The sequence below is a fragment of the Pelophylax lessonae genome, assembly GCF_965119305.1.
Source record: "Pelophylax lessonae genome assembly, chromosome: 10".
In the NCBI taxonomy this organism is placed as follows: Eukaryota; Metazoa; Chordata; class Amphibia; order Anura; family Ranidae; genus Pelophylax; species Pelophylax lessonae.
Window position 1 is genome coordinate 38,634,597 of NC_138777.1, and position 17,755 is coordinate 38,652,351.

The 17,755-nt window shown below is 41.4% G+C and overlaps 1 protein-coding gene across 14 annotated transcripts in view; it reads right to left on the reverse strand.

Annotated features, from left to right (window-relative positions):
• PPFIA1 (PTPRF interacting protein alpha 1) overlaps positions 1 to 17,755 on the reverse strand; it is a 250,246-nt gene that overhangs the window by 133,514 nt on the left and 98,977 nt on the right. For all 14 annotated transcript variants that reach the window (XM_082270052.1, XM_082270051.1, XM_082270050.1 and 11 more), the window contains exons 8-9: positions 11,061 to 11,207; positions 2,243 to 2,377 (exon numbers count right to left, since the gene is read on the reverse strand). In XM_082270052.1, the coding sequence (XP_082126178.1) occupies positions 2,243 to 2,377; positions 11,061 to 11,207 (282 nt within the window). The remainder of the gene's footprint in view (positions 1 to 2,242; positions 2,378 to 11,060; positions 11,208 to 17,755) is intronic.

Consider the following 17,755-nt stretch of genomic DNA (forward strand, 5'->3'; position numbering starts at 1 on the left):
GATTTTTTACTAAAGATTTCTATTTCTTATCCCTGAAGAAAAAGAGATCGTTCCCATGTACAGAGCCCTGTGTTGGTTTGTCAACACAGGGCTCTGAACTGTGATTTTATACAGCTGATAAGCAGGTTCCAGCCATGAATCATTGGCCAAGACCTGCTAACAGACTCCCGCTGTGTATAATCACGGCGGATGTCGGGGGGAATGTGCGTGCGTGTGCCCCTCAAGTGGCTAAACTTTACCAAAAAGCTGCCTATGCAGGTCGGGGGTGCCTGTAGATAAATAAAAAAAAAAAAACTATGTCGTGCCCTTGCTGTAGGCCATTTATGTAACTCCCGAAGCCTGGTCAACAAACTCTCAGAGATGACATTACCCCATCCTGCCTTGTTGCTTTGACATTACTAAGACACTCCCAGCCTATTCAAACTCCTTTGTCTGCACTCTCTCCATCCGGTCGCAGTAGAAATGCTGCAATGAAAAAGATAGTGAACAACTCATGAGCGGGGTTTGGGAGATTGCTCCTGTGATGCAGGGGATGAGCAATAATATCTGGGAGATTCCTGGTAATGTCCAAGCAACAAGGCAGGCTGAATGATGCCATCTCTTGGAGTTTTTCGGCCAAGCTTTGTGAGGTTTGTAAATGGCCTACACCTAAAGTAAGAACATTATCCAACTTCAGTGAAATCTGCAGTTTTCATCTACAGGCACCCCTTACCTGCATAGGCAGTCTTTTGGTAAAGGCAAATTAACCCTTTAAAGATGCCTAATGTAGGACTGATCTCACAGTTTTGCATTCGACCAACAGGTGTATCTGTAAGGAATGTTTGATCAAACCTTCTCTCTCTTGAATAAGCATAGCATATACTGCACCCAATTCCTGAATCTGGCCACATTCATGCAAGTCTGGTTGCTGAATACTTCATTCTATGCCCCAAAAACTGCACAAATCTAAATGATAAAGACCAGGTACATGAGGGGTCTTCAAACTGTGGCCCTCCAGTTGTTCAGGAACTACAATTCCCATCATGGCTAGTCATGTTTGTGAATGTGAGAGTTTTACAATGCCTCATGGGATGTGCAGTTCCACAGCAACCATAGTTTGAGGATCCCTGAGGTACATGCTGGTAAATGTATAAATTTGAACAGCGTGTTAACCTAGGACTCCCTCTTTTAAATTGTTTCACTCAAAGATTGGCTTAATTGTAGAGGTCACTACAATTAAAGGTTATGTTCACCATTCGTAACATGTTAAGGATACAGCACTCTTCTCCCAGCACTCGATGTCACAATTAAAAAAAAAAAAAAATTGCCATGCGTGGCTCCGCCCACCCAATCGCATCCTTCATTTAGAGTTCTGTGAATGTGAGAACTACAAGTACCAACCTTCTTTTCGGATATCAGCTTCTATTTCTCAAAGAACTACCAGGGTGCTGTTGAGCGCTCCAGGTATTTCACTGACACTTTCTGTCCGTGTTAAACTGCCTGCTGGTATGATGTACGGGCAGTTTACACTGACAGTGTAAAGAGCCCTGCATTACACACGATATGCTGATCACAGGTAAAATGCTTTGCAGGCGCCTAGTAAAAAAATATATTTAATATATATTTAATGCACATCTGTTTTTACCTGCGAACCCTGCAGATGAAATGCATCAGAAAGAGGAGATCCCAGTCCCAGGTAGGGACTTTGTTTATGTTGCCCGGATGAATAAAGTTACCAGCGTTTAAAATTTCATTGGAGTGCAGCAGGTCTTTTTCTTTGACTTTTTCATCTTGAAGGTGGTAACCCCAAACTGTATTTAATCATTTTAAATAGAAACAGGGGGCACATCATGTTTAAAATTTCAACAGAAATTCAAAAGGTGAAATCGATTTTATATCCCTGTAAGACCCGCTTCGTTTTTTTTTTTTTTTTGTAAACTATAGTTTAATTCTTAGCATTTAAAGCAGTATTTGGGGTGCACTAAACAACTTGTCAACTAGAGCAATGTCACAACAAAAAATCAACGTTACAGCAAGGAATATTTTTTTACAGGACTTCATATTTTTGAAAAAGCTCAACAAAACTTAAGACAAAATTTGAGGACGCCAAAGCTTACAAAAAAAGAATACTCATTAAAGTACATATTCTCAAACGGCAAGGGACGAAGTAGAACGGGGTTGCTAAATCAATCGATCTGTATACACATACCTCTAAAATTGTTGTACTGCTAACCCAAATCAGATTGCCCTTCAACCGCCTTACCTTAGAAAGAGCAGCTACTCTCTGTGCCAATTCAGCCTCCACCTCGGGCAAGGTTTCTGCTTTCCGTATCGTTTGTTGAAGTTTCTGTTCCGCCAGCTCGAACCGCTCCTGGATCTGACGATTCTTTTCTTCACTCTGAGAAAATAATGGTTTAGTGTGTGGGTTATTTATAAGCCATACCAATCCCTAAATTCTAGTGCCCAAGAAATGAATACATTGATAAGTCACTGTATTCATAGTACACATGATTTCATTTACAGCAGTTTCATTATCAACACTTAAAAGAGTAACACCACTGTTTGTGAGGAGGAAAAAAAAAAAACATTCCCCTCTGGGCGATCTTCATACACTGCAGGGATTTTAATAAACTTTATTGCAGGTTCCTGCCTTTTGTTATTCTGAAGAAAAAGCTGTTTGTGTCCATGTGGAAAGTGAATCTAATGGGAGTAATTTTATAAGTATCATTCGAGGATGGCCAAAAGCCGACTTATACTTTGAGTACAGACTTCTGGAAAAATCAGTAAACCAATTAAACAGACAGAAAATTACATTTCTGGGGGTCGTTTCATACTCCATTTTTGTACAGACCGCCTCTGGGTTGTCATGTTGCCACTTTTAATAAAATTAAATCACAATATGACTTGTGTAGCAATTTTTTATGAGGGAATGAGACACCAGAAGGTTTCTTTTTTTTTTTTTAATCTTAATGCATTCTATACATTGATTAAAAAAAAAAAACACCTTCTGCATGTAGCAATCTTTACCTAAGCCCCATCTCGATGCAGCGATGTTGCGCAAGAGGTGTGTCTGGGAACTCTCCCTCATTGGCTCCAGCTGCTGTCAATATCAGTGAGCCAATAAGGAAAGAGAGGGGGCTGGGCCAAGCCACGACTCCGTGTCTGAATGGATACACAGAGCAGTGGTTCAGCTCCAGTGCCCTCATAGCAAGCCGCTTGCTGGGAGAGGCACTCGGCAGGAGGGAGGCGGCAGGAGTGCCGTTGATGGAATGGAGGAGGCTCAGGGCTGCTCTGTGCAAAACCAGTGCACAGAGCAAGTATAACATTTGTTATTTAAAAAAAAAAAAAAAAAAGGGGGAGGCACTTTATTATCACTTTAACAGGTAGAGAGGAATGTGAGCAGCCTCAAGTCCCCTTAAGCCATGACCAATTATGCCCGATTAAGCCTCCAGACGGGCAGAGCAAACTGCATGATTGGGTCATGACTTACGAGGAGGTCATTGCTGAGGCCGCTCACATTTCTCTCCAACTGTTAGCTAGTAGTGGTAAGCTAGTGGTGTGTGCAGTGTCTGACTCCCTTATGTTTCATTGCTTTCTGGAGCAAGCACAAGACAGCCTGCACCCTTACAACGCTGTGTGACACCAGATTCTTTACCAGCAGAACACCTTGAGTGGTACTATAAGTGGTTACAAGGTTTTGTGGGTTGCAATTATATATGTTATTTTTTTTATTTTTTTTATTTGCTATTCTTTTCCACGACAGTAAAACTAAGGTAGACTTTTTACATTTGGCTCCCATCCTAATTGCATAACCACTGAAAAATTAAAACAGAAAAAAAAAAAATAATAATAATATACTTACCTTGGCTTCCGTCCGCTGCATCCAAGCGGAAATTATGTCAGTAAGATTTGGGGAATGTAAAGTACTCTGAATCTTGATGGAAAGACGCTCCCAGCACTGTGCTGCAGCATCTTCACACAATGTAGAGGCGCAGCAAAGGTAAACTGCAGGCCATATACTGTATGTTGTGCAAGGTCCACTTAATCTGACACTGATAGAGGGATAATGTATACCAACCAAAGCCCGATACTAAGCATTTCTACACATAAAAGGCTCAATTCACAAAGCTTTACCACAAGTATAAAGAAAAAAACACCACATCTTTATCCTGGTGTATAAACTTTGGGAACCAAGCATGAAGTGTGTTTAATATATCAACGAATACAAATTAAGCTATTTTATATTTTGGAGTCCAGGGGTTTGAAAACCAGAAGAGATATTGTACAGGATTTTATGTGCAACACTCCACTCCCCAGTCCGCTTTAAAGCTACATTTCAGGATTTCAGCTCCTTTGTAAAAAATTAAATAACGGAGTTAAGTCTGGAGAGGTGCATGATACCTCCTGGGCTTAGCACTATTATTTGTATCTGACAGCTCTTTAGTACTCCTGGAAGACAGCTGTAGCGGTAGTTCCGAAGCCCTATGCGCCTTGAACAGGAGAATTACTTCAGCTGCTATACCTGCCCCTCCACTCCTCCTGCCCAATCACAGAGGCCTTGGTACTATATGAACACATTCCCAAAACACTAAGGCTTCTGAGAATGGGCAACAGGGGGGGGGGGGGTGGCTGCTTCATGTGTTACTCTTCTCTCCGATCCCCAGAGTGTCTCTCTAGCAGAGCAATAAATCTGTCAAAAGTAAATAATAGAGATACGCCCAGGAGATGTCACACAGCTCCTTGGACTTAACTTCTATTATGCCTTCACTTTTTACAAAGTGGCTAAATTCCCAGAATTATTTTTTATTTACTTCTTTTAGTCTAAACCTCCAACCTAACAGTGGAAGAGGAAAAAAGGCATTCTAAAAGTTATTAGAACTTAAAGCAGACCTATACATAATTTTTTACTTTAAGTCAACCCTGGCCTGCAGGGCCCACTAACAGGCCAGATTTGCAAGATAACTGAAATACATCCCAGGTGATATCTTTTGCTGCTCAGTGATTGCAGTACTCTAGTCTGCATCTCCCCAAGGTAATACCTAAAATCTGGCCTGTTAGTGGGCCCTGTAGGCCAGGGTTGAGGACCACTGCTTTAAGTGATTCTAAAGGTTCAAGGTTGTTTACCTTAATGTATGCTATGCATTAAGGTAAAAAAACCTTCTGGGTGCAGCTCCCTCCCCCAGTCCCCCTTATACTTACATGAGCCTCATCTCAAACCAGCGATGTGCATGCAAGCAGCAGGTCTCTCTCTCTCCTTATTGGCTCCTGCTGCTGTCAATCAGAGCCAGTGAATCAATGAGGAGAGAATGGGGGCAGTCACGCTCTGTGTGAATAGACACAGAGCAAAGCTGCATTGCACAGAGAGCAAGTAAGTAGAACATGTTTGTTATTTTAAAAATAAATTCCTTTAGAATCACTTCAAAAGAATTTTAACATTCTAGCTCCAATAAATAAAAAGCAAAAGGGCAGGAGTATTTTCCAGAAAAATACTCACTGTGACGAAGGTCATGTGACCAAAAGCCTAGACATTTTCAGCTTTGATCTCCATTTACGCCTCTACAGCGCATTAATTGTAATATGCCTATGCACACAGGCGTGTAAACAAGTGCCATGCACTCTAAAAGTATATAAAAAAAAAAAAAAATAGAAAAATCTGCTTTTTTGGTCAGTAACTTAGGCCTGATACATGGAAATGCATGCAAATATGCACTAATGTGCACAAATGTATGCAACTGTCCATTTACATATTGTGCATACCAAGAATGCGAGAATATGTTTTTGCGCGAACGCATTCATGCCAAAATGCGCGTAAATACTCGCAAATACATACAAAAAATAATTCTGAAAAAGTAGATGCTCAAACAGGAGTATCATGTGCAAGAGGCCTTATAGGGTATTTTTTTTTTCTTGTTAAACCTTGTACATACATAATTGCAGTAACCATTTTTAATTTATTTAATCTTAAAATGGAAATAAACTCCATTAAACTTAAGCCTCGTACACACGTACCGATCGTCGGCCGAACGATCGGCCGTCTTTTGTCCAGGGCTGTCATGTCTGTTGAAAACTGCAAAAGACTGCACACGAATTTTGTCGGCCAACAACAGCCGACTGCAGAAGTGATGTCATGTGATGGTTAACTTTCCTTGTCTTTTTTCTTTTCTGAGCATGCCCAGTCTTGCAAATCTGCTGTCTGTCGGCCGAAATCTGTACTGACTGGCGAACAATCGGCCGTTCTGGTGTTGGCCAACAAAAATTTTAATGCCTGCACGACAGATTCTGTTCGGCCGAAAATGCACTGTCGGCTGTCGGAAGCATCATACTAACAAGCCTACAATCTGCCGATCGGTCATCGGCCGAATATTTACAGCCGACAATCGGTACGTGTGTACGGGGCTTCACTTTTGCATCAACATTCTGATGTTACAAGATACTTCACCAGCAGGCGCATCGTCTCTCCAGCTTCTTCCAGGTGCCAGTCTTTGGGTCATCTTGATTGGCTGATGTGGGATGACATCACTCCCGTGCATGCACAGGAGTGCCGTCATCCAAAGATACAGGCACTGTGCCAGAACGTAAATTGCACATGCATCTCTCTTCAGCAATAAAGAGCCTGTCTGCTCTGCTCTTAATTCCACTTTAACTTTAAAAAAAAAATTACCTTTCCATTACCTTTTACTCTACAGCCAGCAGGCATACATTCCAAATGTTTTTTCTTTTAACAATGGCAGCATTCTGTTCACTAAGCAGGCAGAATACCCACAGAAACATTTTCCTCCTTACAGCTTTTTCCAGCAGTTTTTCCTCTTATTACAACATTAGAACTGATCATGTGATTGAAGCAGACAGACTTTCCCACTTAGCCCACTGCATATACAGTATCAGTGCCTAGAAAATAGTTTAGATTTTGTTTTATGCTGACTAGCTGGCAAGTTTGCTGTATAACTCCTTGTACTGGATTGATTGATTGTACTGGATTGAGAATGGGTCGGCAATAAATAATCTGCAGTCAGTGTGCAAACATTTTGCAATTTATAACAATTATTGTCGGTTCACACTATTGCGATGCGGGAACACTGCGAATATACTGCGTGTTCCTGCATCGCATCTGCAGAACAGGCAGTTCGCACTGCCATATGCGATAAGCTGGGGGTGTCAATTCAAAGTTAACGACACCCCCAGATCAGATCGCATATCGCAGTGCGATCTGACAGTTCGCACATGAATCGGATTGCACTGGTGTGAACCACCATGCAATCAGATTCTGCTGCAAACCAAAAAAAAGGGTCCTGTGCGAGTTCACTGCGAACACAGTGCAAATTCAGCCATACAAACTGTATGGCTGAATTTGCACCACACAGACATCGCATGTGATTTTAGGAGCAGTGCGCTCCGAATCATATGCAATGTCTGTGATTGCATAAGTGTGAACCGGCACTTAAAGAGGATTGCTTTATTTGCTCAATAAAAGTGGAGTGTTCATTTAATTTAAGAGACCAAAGTTCATATTATCTGATTCTCCTTTTTAGCGGTCTCCAAATGTTCAGGAGACTGAAGCAGCATTTTCTCCATAAAAGGTAAAAATATTCAGCACCCTGTGAGACAATGCTAGGAACCTGATAGAAAACATTTCAATTCCAGGTCAGAAGGAATATATGCTCCAAGCTGAATGTGTAGAATCAATCGTCTACAGTAAACCAGGAGAACTCAAAGATGTCCCATTTGTTAAGGCAGGCCATACATTATGCAATTTTCTTTCCTGCAACCACAGTCCATGTTAATGGGGTCACTCTCCCACTGCGCCATTGTATTCTGACAGCGGTAGGTTTCCTAGCTGTCAAAATACAATCACGGTTGGGAGATAAAGCAGCCGGCAGTGATCAGGAAAAAAAAAAAAAAAAAACAGGCAGGCTGGTTGTACTGAAGTTGACTGATAGATTGACTTCAGTACAAACAGCATAGACCAGTGATGGTGAAACTTGGCACCCCAGATGTTTTCGAACTACATTTCCCATGATGCTCATGCACCCTGCAGTGTAGTTGAGCATCATGGGAAATAGAGTTCCAAAACATCTGGGGTGCCAAGGTTCGCCATCCTGGCCTAGAAAGTCAAAAAATTGGATGGTTCCTGCTGAACTAGATGAATTTCGATGTGTCTATGGCTGGCTTAGGTCACCAAGTTATAACGAAGCTCAAAAGTGGGGGAGCAATGCCCTGTGGCTTTTTCTCAGTGTCCATCATACTAGGGGCTATAACTTTTACAATAGAACGCTACTATTGTATAAACAGTGGGGAAATTATCTGATCTCCTGCAGATTTTGGAAGTTTGCCTTAATATAAAGAAATGAAGGGTCTATAACTTTTATCATATGTGTATTTTAAATGAGAGACATAGCCAAAAATGCTGGAAAAAAAAAAACAATGTTATAAACGGAGTTGCAGTTCAGGGAGTAAAATAAGTACTGTATTTGAGCCCCAAGCAAAAACATGATTTAGTACTTGGTGGAGAAACCCTTGTTGGCAAGCACAGAGGTAAGACATTTCCTGAGGTTGGTTACTAGGTTTGCACACATCTCTGGAGGGATTTTGGTCCTCTCATCTTTACAAATCTTTTCTAACTCCTCAAAGCTGTCAAACCCTGCTTGCTAATTTTTACCTATGGATAAGGCTCACCTGTATATAAAAAAATTAACTCCTAAACGTGCGTAGTTTAGGAGGTATTCACCCTGCATCCCGCCAGTGACATCACTGGCGGCTGCGTCTGAAGGTTTGGCATACCTTGCTGGAACTCCAGCGCATGCGTGGGATTGACATCATCGCTGCTCTGGACAATCACATAGCTGGAGCACTCGAACCCGCAAGAAAGACCAGGGGAAGATATCAGCCCTCTCAGCGGTGACAGTACAGCATTGGAGGGCCTCGTTCCAAGGGGAGTATTTCATATTGTGCTAGTATGCGATGCATACTAGCACATTAGCCATTGCCTGGCAGGTGTTTTTTTTTTTTTTTTACACCTGCAGTTCACAACAGCTTTAAGGTTTCTTAGCAACTCAAAGTTTCAGTTCCCTCCATAAATTTTCTTTAGGATTAAGGTCTGGAGACTGGCTAGGCCACTCCATGACCTTAATGTCCTTCTTCTGGAGCCACTGCTTTGTAGCCTTGGTGATATGTTTTGGGTGATTCTCATGCTGGAAGACTCATCCACAACCCATCTTCAGTGTTCTGGCTGAGGGAAGAAGGTTCTCATCCATGATTTTATTAAGCATGGCCCCGTCCCATTGACCCTTCAATGCGACAAAGTCGGCCTGTACCTTTAGCAGAGAAACAGCCCCAAATCATAATGTTTCCAACCTCTGAGCCTGACTGTAGGGATGGTGTTCTTAGGGTCACAGTCAGCATTTTTCCTCCAAACACGGCAAGTCGAGTTAATGCCAAAGTGTTTCATTTTGGTCTCACTGGACCACAGCTCTTTCTCCAAATCCTTCTCTGAATCATTTTGACGTTCACTGGCCAACTTCAGACGGCCCGTACTTGTGCCTTCTTGAGAAGGGGAACCTTGCCGAAACTGCAGAATTTTATTCAATGATGGCGTATTGCTTTATCAATAGTTTGTTTGGCGACTGTGGTCTCAACTGCCTCGAGATCATTCGCAAGCTTCCCCTGTGTAGTTCTAGGCTGATCCCTCACTTTTCTTATGACCATCCTCAACCCATAAAGCGAAATCTTGCATGGAGCTCCAGATCGAGGGCAAATGATGATTTTTTTTGTATTTCTTCCATTTGCACAAAATAGCTCTAACAGTTGTCTCCTCACCAAGCAAGTGTATAAATTCGCCAGCACACCAAGGATCTACAATCACCGTCCAAAGGTATTTATTGCATAGAGATCACATCACAATAACAAGTGCAACATTTGGGAGTTGCACAGGACCGCTTTATCAAGCATGTGATGCCTGACGAAGGGGGTCTTTGTGATGTGATCGTTCTGCAATAAAAACCTTTGGACAGTGATTATAGATCCTTGGTTTGCTGGCAAATATATACACTTTCTTGAGGTCTCCAGCTGGTAATAGCTACATCACCCACCATTGATGAGCCTTGTTGTCCAGAACATGTGCAATAGGAATATAGACAAGACTCTTTCTCACCAAGCTTCTTGCCGATGGTCTTGTAGCCTATTCCAGCCTTGTGCAGGTCTACAATCTTGTCCCTGATATCCATTGCCCATTAGGGTGAGGTTTGAATGGAAGAAAGATTTTGTGGACAGGTGTCTTTTATTCACATAAAGTTTAGTTAGTAGCACCTTCTTAGCTAGGACTAATCTGTGTACCACATGAACATATACTGTAGCCAGACTGAGGCAGCTAGAATTTTTGTTTGTTGGTAGGGGATCAAATACTTATTTTACTCACTGAACTGCAACTCAATGTATAACATTTGTATCAAGTATTTTTTCTGGATTTTTGGTTGATATTCTGTCTCTATTTAAAATACACATATAATATAAATTTATAGATCCTTCATTTCTTTTTAATTGAGCAAACTTACAAAATCTGCAGGGGATCAAATAATATTTTTCACCACTGTATCTTTTCCAGCAAAACACACAGTTTTAAGTTAAAGCTGAACTTTTTTTTTTTTTACCATGCAGTGGGGCTGTGTCCATACTGCATGTGTTAACTACATGTTTTGGTCCAGAGGTTCGGCGAGCTGAGATCTACTTGCCTGATCCTCTCAGCTCAAGACCAGTCCCTTCAGCTCCTGACCTCTCCTCCTGCGGGATTGTGCAGTGGACTGTTCCTGATGTCATCAGGCCCATAGACTGGCTCTAGATGTGAAGACATCAGAACAATTCACCGCTGGACATGGGGCAGCGCCGCTTTCCGGAGCATCGAAGGATCGACTTATTATAAGCGCTGTGTTTACCCCCAGACAAAATGAGCTGTTTACCCACACAATGCGGGCACAACTCCACTGCATGGGAACAAAAAAAAAAAAAAAAAAAGCAACACCAATGAAAACAATTCAAATATACATTTTACCCTACTGTTAAAAACTCCATTCACAAACCCATATTATTACCTGTCTTAGTGCTGATTCTTTATTAGCGATTTCGTTTTCAAGTTTGTCATTGAGGTCGTGCACAGATGTGGCTTCACGCTGTGCGGCGAGGTAGCGTTTTTCAAGAGTCGTTATTCTCTCCTCCATGTCTTCTTTCTGAGCCATGGCCTAAATAACAGACAGAATTATAAACACTAAGCTCTATACATGCCGGAAACTAAATAGTTATGAGTGAGTAGTAGCAGAGCACCAGTTCAAGCTAAATACAGCGGTGGCCAAAAGTTTTGAGAATAACACAAATATAAATTTTCACACAATATGCTGCTTCATTGTTTTTAGATCTTTTGTCAGATATTACTATGGTATACTGAAGTATAATTCATATAAGCATTTCATAAGTGTGAAAGGCTTTTATTGACAATATTGTGTTCAAGTACAGCGCCACATTATGAACTAAAAGGTAAAAAGAACACAGTCCATGAAGTCCGTCAAATTATGATGCTGAGGTGCAGAGATAAATGCAAATAAATTCCAACACCGTGCAGACACAATCCTGATGTTCACCACATGCATAGAATAAGGTAATCTCCTTACCATATTTTTAGACCCCCTGTTAAGGAAGGTCCACCAAGCATGAGGTATAAACCGATCACCAGTGAAGGGTCCACTTCAAGTCAGCAACCAATCCACGGAACATTCATAGAGGACAGTATATCTTTACGAACTTCATAAACCCCAAATGATGGACATTGATGTTCCAGTTATCTTGTCACTCAAGGATTATATATGGAATATGGAGGAGGTGGGAATATGCAGGGATAGCGGGCATTAATTGCTTAGATTTCACTTTATCTTGATCTTACAGTGAATGTAATTGTCCCCCTATTTCATTGGGTATATTACTCCACCCAAATTAGGGTGGAATATGGACTCGTACAGCCACCCCAGTTCATTGGTAAAGGCTCGCTCGCTTTTCGCCAGACTTCCACCTCCGCCTCAAAAATAATAATTTGGCCGGAACTCTGCTTTAAGGTCCGTGGAGGTTTCTGGCCATGGACATAACATTTCGAAGTTTTGTGCCCCAAGCCACTTATCACTTTTGCCGTATGGCAAGGTGCTCCATCATGCTGGAAAAGGCATTGTTCCTCACCAAACTGTACTTGGATGGTTGGGAGAAGTTGCTCTCGGAGGATATTTTTGTACCATTCTTTATTCATGGCTGTGTTCTTTAGACAAAATTGTGAGAGAGTCCACTCCCTTGGCTGAGAAGCAACCCCACACATGAATATTCTCAGGATGCTTTACTGTTGGCATGACACAGGACTGATGGCAGTGCTCACCTTTTCTTCTCCGGACAAGGTTTTTTCTGGATGTTCCAAGCAATCAGAAAGGGGGATTCATCAGAGAAAATGACTTTACCCCCAGTCCTCAGCAGTCTAATCCTAGTACCTTTTGCAAAATATCAGTCCCTCATGTTTTTCCTGGAGAGAAGTGGCTTCTTTGCTGCCCTTCTTGACACTAGGTCATCCTCCCAAAGTCTTTTTGCTTCACTGTGTGTGCAAATGCACTCAAACCTGCCTGCTGCCATTCCTGAGCAAGCTCTGCACTTGTAGTGCCCCGATTCCGCAGCTGAATCAACTGTAGGAGACAGTCCTGGCGCTTGCTGGACTTTCTTGGGCGCCCTGAAGCCTTCTTCAGGACGGTTGAACCTCTCTCCTTGAAGTTCCTGATGATCCGATGAACAGTTGATTTAGCTGCAATCTTAGTAGCAACAATATCCTTGCCTGTAAATACCTTTTTGTGCAAAGCAATGACGAATGCACGTGTTTCCATGGTTAACAGAGGAAGAACAATGGTTTCAAGCACCACTTTCCGTTTAAAGCTTCCAGCCTGGTATTCTAACTCAATCAGCATTAGAGTGATTTCCAGCCTTGTCCTCGTCAACACGGACACCTGTATTAACAAGAGAATCACTGACATGTCGTCAGCTTGTCCTTTTTTGGCAGGGCTGAAATGCAGTGGAAATGTTTTTTTTTTTTTTTTTTTTGGGGATTAAGTTAATTTTCATGGCAAAGAGGGACTTCTGTGAGGTTGATGCGTACGGCTTCAATGCATTCAGTCACTTACCTGGAATTAGTATAAGGTATTCTGATTTTTCTACATGTGTGTTTAAGGTCAGTGGCTCAGAAGTAATTAGGCCACATAGCTAAGCAAGTACACTTTTCCTAAAGAGACAATGGAAGCCCCTATATTTCTACTATGGCAGCGGTTCTTTAAAACATGAGCTGAACTCAACAGATGTATAAAAATACAACAAATGCAGTAGTTTATTAACAAAGCAATATATTATTTTTTGTGTGGCTAGTCTAAGCATCTGAACTTGTTAAATACCTCTTGTAATTTTCTGTACAGCAGCATTTAGGCTGGAAGAGGAAGGGGCAGCAAGAAGAGCCAACCATGTGTGTTGCATGCACATGTGCTAGCAAGGAACAGGGTGCAGGACAATCAGTATTATACTGATCCTTTAAAAGTATAACTAAAAGGCAAAATTTTTTTTTTTTTGTTTATTATTTTTGGAGTGGAGTAGAGAGAGATGAGATTAGAAAACCGGTCAGGTTTTTATTGCTGTCTGTGCCCCCATTAGGGAGATTCACCCTATTTGTCCTGTTTACCATGACTGTTGAAAGTAAGAGAAATTCACAAATTTTGTGTTGTCCCAAGAAAAGTAATAGAAGAGAAATCTTCCAATGAGGACACTAGTTCTGGTGACCTGGGGGGGCCCCAAGGGATTCCCTTATTTTGTAGGGTGTTACCTTCACTTCTGTTTTGGCACAGGGACAGAAAGTAAAGGTAAATCCCTGCAATAGGACACCGATGGCAGAAAAAAAACTAAACCCTCCCTTACACTATCCAAAATGGGAAAAAAAAAAAAAAAGTTTTGCCTATAGTTCTTCTACAGGCTCAGGTGACCAGAATCTATTGCTTAACTGTGGCAGAGAAGAGACCGGTCATCTGTCTGGCTCCGTTTGGATGGGATGTAAATCACAGGGCTGCATAGACAAAATTACAAATCCTTTAGTCGGTAGCACAGCTCAACCAAACGGTACCATAAGCTTTGAGACGTGGCCCCATGCTTTATTTTAGAGCCTGCGTCCGCTACTTGCACAGAGTTCAATTTAAAGCTAGAATTGGAGCCTACATATGTTTTGAACAAATACATTGAATAAAAATGATTTAATGTACGAAACTCTACACCAAAAAGGAATTTAAAACACACAACACGGGTTAATGTGTGTGTGCTCAGCATTATCGTTTGATATAAACCCACAACCATACAAAAAATAGTGGTACCCATTTAGGCCAGCATGCATATTATTAGAATGAAAAAATATATAAAATAAATACCAACAAATGATAAATAAATTATATCCCCTGCGCACACGCTGATTAATTGATGGTTAAATGTGTCCAATTACAGACCTACCGCAGCTACTTAAAAATTGTACATATGTTAAAAGATTACCAGAAAACGTCCAAAAATGAACCAAAACTAGTAACAGTAGCGCTGATAGAACGATACAGTAATGATATTCCTCCACACACAATAGTGTTAAATGTGTACAGTCTCTTTAAATATCATGTGTAAAGTCTCTTAAAACCTCCACTGCTTTGGATAAATTCGTGGGATTAAAGGGTCACCACCACACAAATCCTTCACCCAGGTGCTCAATGAGGGGAGTGGCAACTCACCAGATCATGTGGCCCTCCTATTCTCATAGGAAGGGCTACAAGGTGTAAAACAAAGATCTCCTCCAGTCAAATCACCACCACACGATCCTGTCTCTCCCTGCAGGAACTCCTCTCTCCTCTCAATGATTCAGCAATGCACCGTGTTAAAGGCAAAAGAGAGGGGGACACCCACTAGTGTGATATTGTTTCAACTCCACATTTATTCACACAAAAAATCCAAATAAAATGTACTCACAAACAAACATAGTATAAAGCCTCCAACAATATAATCGTATGGGAAGTCTCTCGGTATTACCACTCGGCCCTCCGCAAGGCTGGCTCACCCTCTCCGCGCTGATGTACCAGGCTGCACCGACCTCCGTGGTAGCTCCGATCACTTCCGGACGCCGTAGGATTCACTCCCTGACATGTTTCGTCATATACGACTTGTTCACAGGGAAGTGAACCCTACGGCACGGCGTTGTATTTAAAGAGGACGGAATGCTGACACCTACAGGTCACGTCCTGTAGAACGGCCCCTCTATGCTAGTTCCTATGGATACCAGCACAACGGATGGCGTGGATAAACACACCCATTTATGCTAATTCCCGGGATAGCACTGCATAGTGCTTATTTTTTACAGGTATTCTATTAGCATCCCGAATAATGGATATATCAACCCACCACCTAATTTCGGGTACACGCTAGTTCCTCTCCATTTTACCGGATAAAGACTGCGATATTAACCTGTTAGGGCCAATACCGATATCGTGTCAACATTCCTTAATAACAAACCAGATACACAATCAAAAGATAATAAACATTAAAATCAAATTAAATGTATATATGTGGATTCAGTAATATATAGATAAAAACAATACAATTGTTATCCATCCAGATTTAAAAATATAAAACAGACAAGAATAACCCTCACAGGAGAAAAAGGGAAACAATGGCTTGAAATACATGACAAATGTATAAAAACGATAAAACTATAAATACTAAAAATAGACGATATTGTAAAAGGACAATAATTAATAGAAAAAACAGAATAATAAAATTCCATATAAATATACACTATCCATAAAATCACAAATCACTGATAAAGCAGTTTAAATCTAGGTCGATATTCAAACCTTTGGGATCCAGGGCCTGGGTGAGGAAAATCCACTTAGTTTCGCACTTGGATAATTCTCTCACCCAGTTTGCCCCCCTCCATGAAGGGGTAACCCTTTCAATACCCCAAAAATGTAAACTGCGGGGATCCTGATTGTGGTGTCTTCTGAAATGTTCAGAGACACTATGATCTTTAAAACCAGTTAAAATGTTCGTAATATGTTCCCCTACGCGTTTTTTTAGGGTACGTTTTGTACGACCAATATAAATCCTATTACACGGACACATCAGACCATATACGACATGGGTTGTGTCGCAAGTAATAAGGTTTTGGATTTTAAAGTGCTTGTTAATTGCTGGCACATAAAACTCACTCCTCTTTTTCAAATTTGTGCCGGCAAAAAAACAAGCGCGGCAACGCCCGCAAGTATGAAAGCCCTTTCTATCCGGAAAAAAGGAAACATTTGGGGGGGTCTAGAATTTTCCTAACTACCCGGTCTCCAAAGTTTGGAGCCTTGCGGTAAATGAAAGAAGGATTTGGTGGTATTACCGTACCTAATGTGCGATCCTTCAGTAAAAGTGGCCAGTGTTTCTTAAAAATGGCTTCTATATTTTTATAGTCACTAGAATAATCTGAAAGAAAACTCCATTCTTTTTTGTTGTCCAAAACCTTGCTCTTTGGTTTCAGACATTCTGCCCGTGGTTGGTCCAAAATCTTCTTAATTTCCTGATCTAGATTTTCCTCATTATAGCCTTTCTGCAGGAATCTCTCCTTAATTATTCCTGATTGGGCTATAAAATCATGATCAAATGTGCAATTTCTCCGGACCCTCATGAACTGGCCCCTAGGTATGTTTTTTAACCACGTTGGGTGGTGGCCGCTCATGATGGACAGGTAACTGTTACGATCGGTCTGCTTGAAGAAGACTTTCGTCGCAAAACCATTCATATATCTGAAAATTGTCACATCTAAAAATTGGATAGTGTTTTGATCCCAATGGAACTCCAACCGAATGTTGTTTTGGTTTGAGTTCAGGTGGGTCATAAAAGATAACAGGGATTCCTCCGAACCTTCCCAGATGAATAAAATATCGTCAATAAAACGTTTATAAAATCGCAGTTCTGCTTTGTGTTGATTAAAAACAAACTTGTCCTCCCACTCGGCCATAAAAATGTTTGCTAGGCTGGGGGCAAACTTAGCCCCCATAGCCACGCCGGTCTTCTGGCTATAAAAACAATTATTAAACCAAAAATAATTGTGGGAGAGACAAAAATCAAGAGACCTCTGGATAAAACGTTTTTGTGCGAAAGGAACTTCATCTCTCCTACATAAAGCCCAATTGAGGGCCAGTAGAGCATCATCATGCTGGATGATGGTATAGAGAGAGGACACGTCGGCCGTCACTAAGAAGGCCGGCGCGTCCTCCCCCACAAACACATCACCCAACATGATCAACAAGTCCTTGGTGTCTTTCAAAAAAGCTTTTGTGTTAACCACACTCGGCTGCAGAAATTTGTCAAGGTATTGGCCTAATCTAGCTGATACAGATCCAATACCATTGACTATCGGACGTGCTGGGGGGCAATTAGCATCCTTATGTATTTTAGGCAGTGTGTAGATTGTTGGAATCCTACACACGCTTGGTGTTAGATATTTTTTCTCCTTTTTAGTAAGAGCATACGTCCTATACCCAAACTCTACCAAACTTTTTAATTCTTCATCAAATCTGGCAGTAGGGTCAGACGATAACTTAACATATGTATTCGTATCACCAAGCATATTAGAGAGCTGTTGGTGGTAAAAACTTTTGTCCAACACCACCACACCTCCTCCCTTGTCCGCTGGCCTTATAATGATATCTTTTCTCTT